The sequence below is a fragment of the Balaenoptera acutorostrata genome, chromosome 10 (assembly GCF_949987535.1).
Source record: "Balaenoptera acutorostrata chromosome 10, mBalAcu1.1, whole genome shotgun sequence".
NCBI lineage: Eukaryota > Metazoa > Chordata > Mammalia > Artiodactyla > Balaenopteridae > Balaenoptera > Balaenoptera acutorostrata.
In genome coordinates this window covers 86,138,176-86,153,122 of record NC_080073.1, presented here as the reverse complement: position 1 = coordinate 86,153,122, position 14,947 = coordinate 86,138,176, and the positions used below count along the sequence as shown (strand labels likewise).

Below are 14,947 nucleotides of genomic sequence, written 5' to 3'. Positions count from 1 at the left end.
CAGAAGCCCAACATGGGTCTCAGTGGGCTAAAATCAAGATGTCTGCAGGCTGCATTCCTTTCTGGAGGCTCTCGGGAAGAATCTGTTTCCTTGCTCATTCGGATTGTTGGCAGAATTTAGTTTCTTGCAGTTGTAGGACTGAGTCTGTCATTTCCTGCTGGCTGTCAGCTGAGGGCTAATGCCAGTTTCTGGAGGCTGCCACGTTCCTCAGCTCGTGGTCCTCTTCCTCCAGCTTCAAAGCAGTAATGGCAGATTGAATCCCTCTCAGTCTTTGAATCCACCCTGGTTCTTCTTCCACTGAATCTCTTTGACTCTCCTGCCTTTTTCCACTTTTAAGAATTTATGTAATTAGATATGTCCAACCAGATAATCCAGGATAATCTTCCTATGAATCCAGGATAATCTCTCTACATTAAGATCCATAACCTTAAGGTCTCTTTTGCCATGTAATGCGTCATAAACACAGGTTGTAAAGATTCTGGTGTGGACTTTCTGTCTGAATTAAAAAAAAAAAAAAAAAGATTCTGGTGTGAACTCTTCAGGCTAGCACACGTAGTCACAGCCTCACTCACTCTGGAGGAGGCCTCCGTCCTGTATACACTAAGGGCCTCCATGATTGGAGATTCCCGTGAATCTCAATGAGTGACTCGTTTTGGAAATTTTATCTGTAGCCCTTCGTTCACTTACTAAACCCAGGTATACATGTCAGAGTGTCCTTTTGCAGAAAAGATAATTCTCACTGTTGATGATGTCTGGTGAACTTTCTACCAAATCCATCTCTTACTTTGGGTTCCCCAAAAGCTGACTCTGAGTCAAGGACTCGGAGTCACGTTGTCTACTTGAGAACTGATCCCAGGAAACTCAAGTTCGAAAATAAATAAAAAGAGAAAAGCTAACTGAGAGAAAAATTACATAAAGGGTACATTAATCAGTTGGTTATCATGTGGGCAACTGGGCTCCATCCCACCCAAGACTAAGAAACATGTGAAACTGTGAGATATGCTTATGCTTACATCATCACACCCCCAACCCCAAACACTACACACACACACACACACACACACACACACACACACACACTTCTACACACGGCAGGCCTCTCCTGGTGATTAGCAGCAACGCCAAAATCCTCGGGGAATCTCAAGGCTTTTCAATAAAAACATGAAAAGTATCTCGCTTCTGAAGAAAGAAAACGGAAAGTTTTTTAAAGGCTCCGTGCAGCTGTGCGTTTTTAAGTCCTAAGCTGTTTCTGTGTATTCTACCCAGTAACTGGTGAGAAAGCAGGTTCAGGGATGCCATTGGCTGGCTGACCCACGGCCTGCTCTAAATCATTCATTGGAGATCTTGTGACTTTGTGGTCCCCGAGTGGACCGGGTCCCAGGGACCGCAGCCCCCAGGCCGTGACTAACAGGAGGCGAAGAAAAGTTCCTTCTCCGCTTTCGGGAAGGTTTGGTCTGGTTGTGCCTGTGCCCATGGGCGGGTTTAGGGGGAAGACGGACAACCGGAAAATCATCATTTGAGCGTCAGAGGAGAAAAGAAAACGCGGAAGTTAATTCTAGAAGGTAAGAAACGGAGGGGACGCGCTACCGCTCGGGGTGGGGCGGGGAGTGGGGGGCAGTAGGCGGGAGGAACAGGCGGGGTCCCGGGTAGGGGATGCTTCCGGGGGCGGGGGCGAGTGGAGGGAGGCTCTCCACCCCTGTCTTGACTTGGTGCCGAGCCAGATTCGCGGCGAGGAGGAAGGGAAGGGAGGGAGGATGGATTTAGAAGAATATCAAGTGACGTCTGAAGAAACTCAACTCTGGCCGGAGAAGTGAGCCGAGGAGGGCGGAAAACTGTTTTCCCGATCGTTGCATTGTTGGCTTATTCCATGGAATGTTTAATGAAGCCATCTATCGGGAAATACCTGAACCGGGAAAGGAAGGGGACTGCCCAAGACAGCAGTTGGGGCGCTGATGATAACCAACACGGGTTACAGGAAAGTTTGACCTAGATCAGAACTGTAGTGCCGAGTCTCCCTGGCTGATTCTCCACGTCTCTCTAGGCTTCCCGTCCCTGCCTCTCGTGGGTGCTTATGGAGCCAGTTGCTTCTCTGCATTTCTCCCTGCCAGGCTCCCTTCTCTTCTTCCACCTCCTCAGCTTGTTTGCAGCGGTCTCAGGTAGGGGTGCATGCCACTAACTCCTATCAGCTTCTCAGAAAGGAAAATCAGCACTTCAGTCTGCAAAGAAGAAGGGTAAAGAAGGGCTGCAGTTGTGTTCGCTCACCTTTTCGTTCTGCATATGGTCTTCGAACGGATCCCAGCGCCCTCCATTAGCAATCCAGTGAGAGCCACAAAGGCGAGCTGCATATATAACTTAAAATTCTTAGTAGCTACGTTTAAAAAAGTAAAAAGAAACAGATAAAACAACTTTTCATAATCTATTTTAACTCCACATAACCAAAATATTATTATTTAAACTTTTAATTAATGTAAAATATTAACAGTGAGATATTTAACATTTTTTTCCTAAATTTTCAAAATTGTGTGTATTGTACATTTACAGCACACTCCAATTGGGACTAGCTAATGGCTATCATATTGGACAGCTCAAGTTTATAGTATACTCCAGGCACTGTGCTGGTTTGGGAAATAGAAAAAGATCTCTGTAAGCTCAGGGTCCATGGGGGGGGGGGGTATCAGGGTATGCTTCTCAATGTGTTGTTCAAGAAGCATTAGCATCCTCAATAGACACCCCTCCTACCCCTGCTAGGTGTCTGTTACTATCGACCAGCCACATCTCTTGGCCCCCAGAATCCTGAGCCCAGGAAGCCCCTTAGAAAGAACATGTCTGTGCCCTGGTATATCCACTTCTTTTCCCACCTTAGAGAGTTGATGGCTGGTGCCCTTGTCTGACTCTACCGCTTTGTTGAACAGTCCAATTTACTGTCCTGGGACCAGCTGATCCAATCCTGGCCATGGTGGGAGAAGACACCAAGTTACACTGCCACCTGTCACCTGAGAAAAACGCTGAGGGCATGGAGGTGCGGTGGTTCCGGACGCAGTTCTCCCCTGCAGTGTTCGTGTACAAGGGCCAGCGAGAGAGAACGGAGGAGCAGATGGAGGAGTACCGGGGAAGAACAACCTTTGTGAGCGAAGCTATCAGCAAAGGGAGCGTGGGGCTGATCATACACAACATCACAGCCGGCGAAAACGGCATCTACCGCTGTTATTTCCAAGAAGGCAGATCCTACGACGAGGCCATCATGCACCTGATGGTGGCAGGTACGTCCTTTCATTTTGTTCCGTTGCTTTTTCACAGACTGACTCTTAGGGAAAGTTTTTCTCCTCCCCTCAGGCCCCCTGCAGACCAGCAGATTTTTGCCTAGAATCTCCTTTAAACAGGGAGGGTGGCTTTCCCCTGCTCAAGGACCCAGTGAGTGGGTTTGCTCTGCTAAACAGTGGGCATCGACTCTTGAGACGTACACACGGAACTCAGCTGTCACCTTGAGTAGGGGCAAATGCTTAATCCCTACAAATTATTCTTATGCCTACTTGTGAGAGATCTCTAAGCATCTTCCTCAGTAACATGTTTTAGAATTAGACATCTTTATTGTGAAGTATTATACTCATACAGAAAAACTCATAAAACATTAATGTACAGATTACTGAATTATTATGAGCTATAACCCATGTAACCACTACTCACGTCAAGAACTAGAACACTGCCTTCTACTGACTGTGTTAGTTTGCTAGGGCTGCCATAACAAAAGAACCACAGACTGGGTGGCTTAAACAACAGAAATGTATTTTCTCACAGTTCTGGAGGCTGGAAGTCCAAGATCAAGCTGTCAGCAGGTTTGGTTTCTTCTGAGGCCTCTCTCCTTGGCCTGCAGACGGCCACCTTCTCACTGGGTCCTCACGTGGTCTTCTCTCTGTGTCTTCATGTGGCCTTTCCTCTGTGGGTCCATGTTCCTGGTGTCTTTCTCTGTGTGTCCTAATCTCCTCTTCTTATAAGGACACCAGTCAGATTGGATTAGGGCCCACCCTAACAGCCTCATTTTAACTTAATTACCTCTTTAAAGGCCCTCTCTCCAAATACATGCACATTCTAAGGGACTGGGGGTTAGGGCTTCAACATATGAATTTTGCGAGGGCACAGTTCAGTCCACAACATGCCGCTTCTCAAAATCCCCAACTTAGACAGGTTCCTAGGAAGAGACATGCTGTATAATGAGAAATATACATCCTTAATAGGTACTACACATTTGTTCTCCAAAGTGTTTGTACCAATATACACTCGCCAATCGTATATGATGCTCCGTACCTTTTTCATTAAGTCCAAAGAGAAGTTTTTCACATGTGATTTCAATCTATTTTTTTCTTTTTCATAAGTTATTTTCCATGACTGTGAGGATCAAACACCATCCTTGACCCTTTTTACCCTCCTTCCCTACTTTTTTCCTTAGCACCTATCACCTTCTTACGTATATGCATTTTACTTATTTATCCAGATTATTATGGCTCTTCCACTAGAATGTAGATTTCATAAGGGATTGTTTTCTATTTTGCTCCTGCTGTATCCACATCTTTAGAACAGAACCTGGAGCATAACAGGTGCTCAACAAATATTATTGAAGGATTAAATGAATCTGCTCCATAAAGCTGTAAGTGGTCATCACATCGTGCCTGAGCTATCTCTATTCTAAGCCTGAGATCTGCTTTTTTTTAACCTTTCTCCATGAGCCTCTTACCAGTCCATGCTTTTAATCATCTTTGAAGTATGCATTAGTCAGGATTGTCAAGGTTATGCTCTGGTCACAAGCAGCCCTCAAATCTTAATACGTTAAATCAACAAAGGTCTATTTCTAACACATGAAATATATCCTTCATGAGTCTGGTGGGGCTCTACTTCATACAGATCTGCCTGGAGCTTTGTGGTTCACCTGAGCAGAGGGAAAGAGAGCCCGGCAAATTACTCACTGGTTTGTAAAGCTTCTCCCTGGGGGGTGCTACATGTTATTTATACTCACATTTCATTGACCAAAGCAGGTCACATGGTTATGCCTAACTATACAGGAGAGGGAAGTACAAGCCTAACCATGGGCCCAGGTGAACTGAACATTTTTGTAGACAGCACTAAAAAGTACTCTTTCAGGTTTTTGTTACTAGACATTCTTTTAAAGCGTTATAGTCCACATCACAATCAGAACCAATCAGGACCAGAAATTATTCACAGCTATGTCTCCAGCATCTAGCAAATTGCTTGGCACCTAGCAGGTACTTAATAAGTACTTGCAAAATGAAGGACTGAAAAAGATGAATTGCTGATATCAAAATCAGAGTGGAAAAATCTACCCTTGGGCACCCCTCATTGCGGACATTCATAAATTCATTCCACAAATACTTAACAAGCGTCTCTTACGTTCAAGTCACTGTTTTAGAAACTGAGGATAAATCAGTGAACAAAATACATGAAGATCCCGACCCTGGTGGAACTGACATTCTGGAGGGTGCACAGAGCAATACATGAAATAATCAAACTGGATTTTATATCAGATGGCAACGAGTACTATAGAAAAAAATAAAGCAGGGAAGAGATGGAAAGTTCTAGGAGGCATGGAGGTAAGGTAATTAGAAATAGAATGGTCAGGAAAAGCTTCATGGAAAAGATGGTAATTGAACAAAACCAGAATGAAGTGAGGAAGTGAGCCATGCACGTCTAGGGCTGCTGAGGGCATCCAGTGTGAAATCCCATCTAGCACAACACAGGGCGTGTGGGCTCCTGATAGGGGACCATATAGTTTATCACTCAAACTGTACACTTTTGAGAGTGAGAGGAGGCACTGTCAATAATTGCACAGGGACAAGTGGAATCAACAAGGACTGCCCAGGAAACTACAGCATATATGGACATCTCATTTCTTGATAAATATTAAGTTTGCCTTCTTTCCCTTTCCTCAAATACTAGTTGTCGTGAGAGTGACTGACATATAAATTATATACTAAGCCTACTGGTCCCACAGAGAAAGTGAGTGAGAATTTGGCCAGGCTTCAGGATAGAAATGGCATTTAAATGGGGATTTCTACAAGTTTATTGGCTTTAAGGTATGACCTCGCTTCTGGTGTCAGAGTATTATACTTTAAAAGAAATGTTTGAAGAATGAAAATGCCTTTAAGACACACATAAATCAATGGCATTTCAGTCCACCAGACCAATGGAGGTTTGTGGACAGTGCGACCTTCCCAGTGGGCCTCCAACATAACTGGCAGGAGATCCCATCTTCGTTACTCAGAAGGGCAGTTTTGTATCTGATTAATGTAGAATATCATGGAAGAAGGGTTTCTCCACCCTTGTGTCCTGACTCTGTTCACAGCAGCACTACAGAGCTGACCACCATGTGTTTGTATGTGGCAGGAATTTTCCATTCTTCCCCTGTAAACATGACCCTGACCTGCCCCACTCTGAAGTGAGTTGGTGTACAATTGTTTGCTTGTTTGTTTGTTTACTGTTTTCCGGTTTGGTTAATTGGCTGGCTGGTTTTGTCCTTAAGTCTGTTGTCTCCTGCTTGCCCTTATCGAACCCCCCCTGGAACATTTTGTAGGATTTCTTTCCATCTTACCAAGTTCTTTTGAATCTTATCCCACTTCAAAGTTTCTGTGTGAGCCTTTCAATACGCAACTAGTTGTTTTTTATTTTCCATCTTGAAAAGATCAAATTGAGCAAGAAGCAGTAAGACTTAAGTGACTGCTTTAATTTTGTCTTTGGTATAATTTGTTGGATAGGCTTAACAAAGGAACTCCTTGAAAGAAGTTTGGATGATTGCTGGATACCTGGCTAAAGGGGCAGAAGTCTCCCAGGACCATGCATTTGCAGCTCTCTCATACCCAGTATTCTCTTTTATTGAGGATTCTCTGAAAGATAGAATAAGTTAGGAAGAGTCTGGATTCTTAGGACTTTTGACGATGATCTGCTGACATTAAGGAGGTGATGTTTTTATCTTAAGGATCCCAGGAGCATCCAGATCTAATAGGAGAATGTTGTCAAGGGACGGTAAGAAAATTACCTAATTGACTGAGCCCAATTGACTGGAAGGTAAACATCTCTGAATTGGGGTAAGGGTTGGCTTTGCACACTGGCTCTGTCAATTTTCCTAAAATCCAACAGCTGCTTATGATTATCAGATAGCTGTGGCGATGTGAAGTCCTAAACCAGGAGAAGAGGGTCAGTGCCTTGAAGTCAAAAAGTTTCTTAAGATTCTGCCAGCCTGGCAGGTTTCTGTCCTTATTGTATTGACCTAGAACTTCAGGAAGCCAGAGCTACTGAGAAGTCCTCTCAGGGCAGAAAGTGAAAGCCTGCTTCTTTCTGGTCAGAGTGGACACACCCACCCGGAAGTGAGAAAATTAAAATCTCTAGCTGAATGAATCAATCAACCAACATTTATTAGGAGGCAGATAAATGCTTGCTCCCGTGATGGGGTCCGTAGGTGGAGCACAAAGAAAAGTACAATGTAATCCTTTCCCCACTTAGAGATCTCACAATTTTTTTGACATCTTGGTCTCCTGGTGTTCTCCAACATCAAGGTTTTCTTCCTTCCTTTCCTCCTTACTGTCTCCTTCCTTCCTTCCTCAATCCCTCCCTCCTTTCCTTCCTTCCTTTCTCCCTTCACAGAAGGGAGTGCATGGAATGTGCGTAATCAGTTTCTCCGGACACCAGCCTCTTGCTCTCTCCCCGCATCCCTTGGCTCTCATCACTAAGAGCTGATCTACTAAGACACTTCGGCTAAGACACCATTACCTCTTTAGCTGGTCTCTCTCCCCAGGCCTGGGTTCTAAGCCCGTTATTGAAATGAAGGGCCATGAGGATGGAGGCATCCGGCTGGAATGCACATCTATAGGGTGGTATCCAGAGCCCTGTGCCATGTGGAGGGACCCTTATGGTGAGATCATGCCCCCCCTGGAGGAGGCTTACACTACGAATGCAGATGGCCTCTTCATGGTCACCATGGCTGTGATCATCAGGGACCAGTCTGTGAGGAACGTGTCCTGCTCTGTCAACAACACCCTGCTCAACCAGGAGAAGCAAACTGTGATTTTCATTCCAGGTTAGTTCCCTGCTCTCTGGAGGCTCATCTCATGGAGGCGGGATCCCCAGCAGACAGACTGGAGCCCAGCGTGGGGATGGGGAGTAGGGGCGTGGAGTGGAAGGGTCCTGGGCCCTGAAGAGCTAGAGGCTACAGCTGAGCTGAGGCCTCTCCCCTTGTCACAAGAGGAAAATCAAATCGTCTCAAAACACAGGAATAGGAAGCCTCTTCTCTGAGGGTAAATCTGATAGTTTTGTTTTTCTCTGTTATGGTCCTTATCCTGCAGCAATTTTCAAACATTTAGAACAATCATAACTCAATGGACAGTGGTATGGGCAGGTAGTATCTGCTGAAGCCCTCCCTTCCTGCCCAAGAGATTTCCCAAGGGACAGAGCTGGAGAAATTCTCTGTCTGTAGACATTCATAAATTCATTAAATACTGAACAAGAGTCTCATATGTTCAAGACACTGTTCTAGAAACCGAAGGTAAATCAGTGAACAAAATACATGAAGATACCTGCCCTCATGGGGCTCACATTCTAGAACAGCAGAAGGCAATAAATGAAATCATGAATTAAAACAAGGAGTGAAATAATTAATTAAACTGTGGATTATATCAGTTGGTGATAAGTACCCTAGAAAAAAATTAGTGAGTGGGGGATAGAGAGTATCAGGGGCATAAGGCAGTTGTAATTGTAAATAGGGCGATCGGGGAAAGCTTCACGGAAAAGATGGCAGTTGGGGAAGTGAGGAGTGAGCCATGCAGATGTTTGAGGACTGAGCAAGCCAGGTAGCAGGAACAGCATATGCACAGGGCTGAGGCAGGAGCATATCTGGCAGTTTCAAGGACCCCCCGCCAAGACACAGGTGTGACTGGAATGGATTGAGGGCAGGGAGAGTTGGAGGAGATGAATTAAGAGAGACAATGGATCCGGATCATATGAGGCAGTGTAGGCCACAAATGGACTTTGGCTGTTAGTCTGAGTGAGATAGGAAACATTGCAGGGTTTTGAGCAGAGAAATAACATGATCTCACTTAGGCCTCTGTGCTGAGGACAGACCGCAGAGGATATGGACAGAAGCAGGGAGAAGGCATTGCAATATTCTAGGCAAGAAGGGATGGTGGCTTATACCATGTGGTGGCCGTATGGCTGGTTAGCTTTTAGTCACCCTGGTCTTACCCATGGTGACTCCAGATGTTACTGCTTTTTTGTCTGCTGGGGCCCCAACCCTGGCAATCACTGTGGAGCGAGCCAGTGCAGAGCCAAAGTCTCCTTCCCTAGCTGGGGTTCCTGAGACAGAAGCTGACAGAGCAGTGAGCTGGTGGGGGCCAGGGGGTGCAGGAGAGGCGCTCTTCAGATCTGCACCCAGAAGGGCTCTAATCCCAGGGCTCCTTTTTCTCACTAAATGGGACTTTTGGGCTCCCTTTTCAGAATCCTTTATTCCCAGCACATCTCCCTGGATGGTGGCCCTGACTGTCATCCTGCCTTCTCTGCTCCTCCTCATCGCTGGGGGCATCTGTCTCATCAAGAAACTCCGAATGGAAAAAAAGATTCTGTCCATGCAAATAGAGGTTGAAAATGAAGAGAAAGAAATTGCACGTAAGGAACTGGGGAAAGAACGTGTGGAAAAAGAGAAAGAACGTCAAATAAAAGGTAAAAGAGTAGGAAGACAGTTCACTGTCATACAAAAGGACACAGCTCGGGCAGCTAAAAGCCTGGGAAAGAGAGAGAGGACATGAATAAAGGCAGTGGCAAGGGCTTAGAACTCTTCATGTCCTAGTAATGAATCCCTCAGACCTCGCTTTCTTCCATTCTGCAAATGTTGCATCCGTTCACCTGGCTACGTACAGCCCTATATTGTTGGACAAGAGCAAACCCAAATAAGTACTGATAATTTCCAGCCACCTGATCATATATTATTTCTGGTATCTTGACAATTCCCAAGGCAGCGGGGGAGGGGGACAGTGGTATTCAAATAGAACACCAGCCATCATCATTTAAGACAAACTCAAATTCTCTTAGTTCTTCTCTTGAGGACATTCATTTGTTTCTGTTTCTTTTTCAGAGCAACTTCATGAAGAACTGCGTAAGTTGAGCATTTCCTGAACTACTCCCTGCATGATTTGCATTCTGCCCTGCATTATCTCCTGAAGCTCACCTCTCTGCCTGTCCCATTGCAGGATGGAGAAGAAGCCTCTTACATGCGGGTGAGCACCTCTGACATTCCCTCAGATCCCGAGCTTTCTCCCCACCAGGCAGCCAACAGGACACATTAGAGGAGATGAACAAGGAGACCCAAGGCTGGCTAGGGGGAGCAGGAGCCTGGGGTCGGTTCACTAGCAGTATCCCACCCAATGCCGGAGCCTACCTCTGCTGTCAGGGAAGCCCTGCAGCTCTTAACCAACTATAGCTTACTTCCCACCATCCTTTCTTTTTTAGAATAATTTCATCCATGATTACCAAAGGTCTGCCATACATAATAGACGTCCCGAAAGGTTACCTTTTAGTAGCTGTTGCTCTTTGGATCCTGGATTAATTTGAAAGAAGACAATACTGGCTTAGCTATTTATAACCTGGGAGATGGTATAGACTGCACAGTGGAAGAGCCACGTGTGGGAAAAGCAATAAGCTTCCCAGGCCTGGCTGACGGGTGTACAAATAGGGACCAGAAATGCCTTCCTGCTCCAAGAGAATGCTGATAACTCTGTGTATAGCCTGCCAGCGGAGAGGACCTGAGCAGGTGGGAGAACACAGGGTCCAATTGCCTGGTCCTAATGAGCACTTTGAGTTTTATGATTTGTCACCTTCTGCTCACAAGCATCAAAGAATGCAGGCTTTACTAGATCCCACGGCACTTGGACCTTTCCTCTTTCGAATTTCAAAATTATCACCATCAGACATAACAACTTGGAGAAAGAAGAAAATCATTTTAACACAATGATTTTGTGTTAGATGTAGACTGACTAAGTAATAGTAACTGCAGATGGGAGAGGGCTGCAGAACGTCGGGGGTCTGAGGCATTTCTTATATCCAGAGAGGTCATAGCTGTAGATGTCACACCAACGTTATTAAAGCAAAACTACCTTTTGCCATACTCACCTCTCAGGCAAGTGTGGCAGGTAGACTTTGGGGGACATTATCCTTCTTTTTTACCCTTTGAAGGGTGCGCTTATTAGTCATGTAAATCAGTTGTCACCTGGTTAAACTGGTAGAACACAGAGGACCAGTGTAGGGACACTTTATCGCCCTTATCTGTGCAGGGAAAAATTGGCCTTAATGGCTTAATTGGGGGAGGCGGAGGGGGAGGGGATAGGTCCTCTTTGCTGGTTTAAGCCATGTGGGAAGCTTTTTAACTAAAGAGAGTCCCAGAGACCATATATTTTGAATAGAAAAGGGGGCAGATCTGAGAACATTGAGAGAAAGCAGGAGCCATTAATTTCAGCTCATTTGCTGAACTTTCTATATTTCTTAGAGCCCCAGTTCTCCTCGATCTGAGGCAGCGCTCCTGCCACTTAAGAGACAGAAGTGCAGCCTCAGGAATTTTCTCTGTGAGCTGCCTGGGATCTGGGATCGAGGGGCCTTCACGGAAAAGGCGGTTACATGGGGGAATCTCCCACCAGCTTTCTGGGATCTCTCTGGGGACCAGGAATCTCACAATCTCCTGAGATCCTAGGCCTAAACCTGAGACTTCCTCTGCAGCTGATGTGGTCCTGGACCCGGACACCGCTCATCCCGAGCTCTTCCTGTCAGAGGACCGGAGAGGTGTGAGACGGGGTCCCTCCAGGCAGAGCATGCCTGACAACCCGGAGAGATTTGACTGTCAGCCTTGTGTCCTGGGCCTAGAGAACTACTCCTCAGGGAGACATTACTGGGAGGTGGAGGTCGAAAACGTGATGGTTTGGGCTGTGGGTGTTTGTAGAGACAGTGTTGAGAGGAAAGGGGAGGCCCTACTGGTTCCTCAGAATGGCTTCTGGACCCTGGAGATGTTTGAGAACCAGTACCGCGCCCTGTCCTCCCCGGAGAAGATTCTCCCCCTGAAAGAGCGCCTTCGCCGGGTGGGCATCTTCCTGGACTACGAAGCTGGAGATGTGTCCTTCTATAACATGAGGGACAGGTCGCACATCTACACGTGTCCCCGTTCGCCCTTCTCTGGGCCCCTGAGGCCCTTCTTCAGGCTGGGGTCTGATGACAGCCCCCTCTTTATCTGTCCAGCGTTTACAGGGGCCCAGGGGGTCACGGTGCCTGAGGGCGGCCTGGTCCTTCACAGGACAGAGACCCACCACAGCCTCCAGGACCAATTCCCTGGTCTCAGAGCCAAGTAGAGAACCCAGGCCACCTCTACTGCCACAGCACAGCACCCCCTGGAGGAAAACCACCCTCCTTCCTTCTGGTCACAGAAGAGAATCTCCTCCAGAGGTCCCCTGGACACCTCCTCAAGCCCTAGCCCCATCTCTCCCTCATTAGGCTGTTGCTTTAGTAACTCATTTGCACGTAACGATGGGGCAGGGGCCAGTCTCAGGAACACGAGTGCTGCCACATGGCTCCCAACCAAGAAGTGTGAGAAATTGACAGGCGGAAAACCGGTTGCTTTAACATCAGAGTGACACATTCAGCCTGAGACTGGAGTTGACACCAGATACTGTGGATTTGGGGTGAGGACGCACTAGGATGTAAGAGGGAAGCGGGAACCACAGATGGAAGTCAGAGATAGAGGAAGTGAGACCTGAGAGGTGGGCCGAGGCTATGGATGTGGTTAAGCCCCACCATTACAGGTAAGGGGTCCCAGGAGCTGATGGGCCATTTCCAACCCACCCCCAAGATTTCCAGGGCATACAGTAAAGCTCCCCAGGCCTAGATCTGGATGAGGAAGGATGAAGGATGAGGATACTTCTGGACATGGCCTGGCTCAGGTGTCCCTACAATAAAAGGTGTCAGTACTTAGTTATTGAGAGTGGCCTAAGGTTTAAGGTCCCAGCTGAGCAGGTAAGCATCGGACCAAGTGGATCTCAAGGTTCAGGTTCAGTGGGGAGAGCAGTGCTTTCCAGCTTTTTGGCCTCAGGATGCCTTTAGACACTTAAAAATTACTGAGGACCCTAGAGAGCTTTTGCTCATTTGGGTTATATATCTATCAATATTTGTGGCATTAGAGATTGGAACTGAGAAATGTTTAAAATGTATTTATTTATTAATTTATATTAAAAATAGCAACAAGCCAATTATAGGTTAATATAAAAAAACATTTCATGAAAAATAACTGTCTGTTGTTCCCAATGCAAAATAAAGTTTATTGAGAAGTGTGGTATTCTTTAACGTTTTTGCAAATCTAATGTCTGGCTTCTTGAAGGTGGCTAGATCCTCACATCTGCCTCTGTATTCAGTACTGGGATATCACAGGTCATGTAGGCTCTAAAGAATGTAACTGTACACTAGTGAGAGAATGAGAGCAAAAATGACAAATAGTATCTTAGTATCATTATTATGGAATAGTATTAATCTTGTAGACTCCTTGCAAGTATTACGGGGACCACCCAGAAATCTGCAAAACATCTTTTGAGAACCAGGATAGAGGATCCTGGAATTGAGTCAGTCATCTAAAATGATGACATAAATGGCAGTATTTTGGACTTTACATAATTCAGCCATCCAATTGTAAAACTTGGCTGAAAACTTTAAAAGGTATTTCTAAAGTTCAAAATTGTTTTACTGCAGTTTCAAATGGAGACATTCTGGAAAAAATCAGGAACATTGAAATAGGTGATTTGTTGAGATGGAAGACTGGCTTATTAATGTGTATGTGTGTGTGTTGTTTTTATTTTTGGTATTGTTGTTATAATAATATTTGAACAGTTTTAACTAAAAGCACCAGACTGCGAGTCAGGAAACAAGTACTACTAATAACTGCCTATATTAATCTTAGGCAAGTTACAGCTTTTCGGTGTTTTGATATTCTGTAAAATAAGGCTTTGAGTGGGTTTGCATATCTTTTATTATAGTTTACAAAACACTTTCACTCATGCAGTATCCTTGCTTTCTCATTGCAAATATATTGATCCCCATTTCACAGTGAAATAGTGAGGTCTAGTAAGTTAAAGCGATTTTTTTTTTTTGTTCAAGGAAAATAGAGTTTTCATTCATACTTTTTTTTTTGATAAATCATGCCTCATCTTTAAGGTGCCTTATAAACATAAATTTCAAATGTTTTAAGTATTTATTGAAACTAAGCATGAACCCAATGCTCTGCTAGTCACTGTATAAAATATGTAAATAGTATAAAACTCGGCTCCTATCCTTTACTGTCTTCTTTCATATCTTTACTTATTCATTCACTCTCAACAAATTTATCACCTTTAATGTGTCGACCATGTACAGTCTGTTGTGCCACGAAGGAAATAAACAGGGTGATATTATGGAGAGGAATGGGTGGGGGCTGAGGGGGACCACTTTAGATGGCAATGTTAAGGAGGGCTTCCTAGAGGAAGTGATGGTTTTTCTGAGACTTGAGGACTAAGAAAGATTCCCGACCATCGGGAATCTTGTGCATTACGAGCCCCAAAGCAGAAATAAACTAACTAGTTAAAGGAACATAAACCCCTACAGTCAGAGCAAAGATTGAGAATGGGACAGGCAGGAAACAAGTAGAAAGCAGACTATCTGGGACCTCGTAGCAAAGTGCTGAGAATCAAACAGAGTCTTACTGAAAACCAAAGCTCAAATGAACAGAAGATGTCTGGAGTCACCCGAGAGTTATTTTTATTTCCTTTTCCCAGAAGGATTACCTTTTTTTTTTTTGGCTGCTCTGCGCATCTTGCTGGATCCTCGACCAGGGACTGAACCCAGGCTCCGCCCTGGCAGTGAAAGCACGGAGGCCTAACCGCCCAACCGCCAG

At 45.3% G+C, this 14,947-nt stretch overlaps 2 protein-coding genes across 9 annotated transcripts in view; both read left to right on the top strand.

Moving 5' to 3' along the window:
* Positions 1-14,947, top strand: part of LOC103004316 (uncharacterized) — a 353,565-nt gene that overhangs the window by 109,009 nt on the left and 229,609 nt on the right. The window lies entirely within an intron of this gene.
* Positions 1,353-13,387, top strand: LOC103001295 (butyrophilin subfamily 2 member A2-like). Of its 8 annotated transcripts, XM_007179037.3 has the most exons (8): positions 1,353-1,562; positions 2,042-2,156; positions 2,913-3,260; positions 7,799-8,080; positions 9,493-9,714; positions 10,127-10,147; positions 10,242-10,268; positions 11,761-13,385. In XM_007179037.3, the coding sequence occupies exons 2-8, from the start codon at positions 2,072-2,074 to the stop codon at positions 12,381-12,383; spliced, it is 1,608 nt and encodes a 535-aa protein (XP_007179099.3). In that variant the 5' UTR covers positions 1,353-1,562; positions 2,042-2,071; the 3' UTR covers positions 12,384-13,385. The 8 variants fall into 8 exon arrangements, with proteins under 8 accessions (XP_007179099.3, XP_028021460.2, XP_028021458.2 ...); XM_028165659.2 differs by lacking the exon at positions 2,042-2,156 and having other exon boundaries at positions 11,761-13,384; XM_028165657.2 differs by lacking the exon at positions 1,353-1,562 and having other exon boundaries at positions 1,685-2,156; positions 9,493-9,660; positions 11,761-13,386.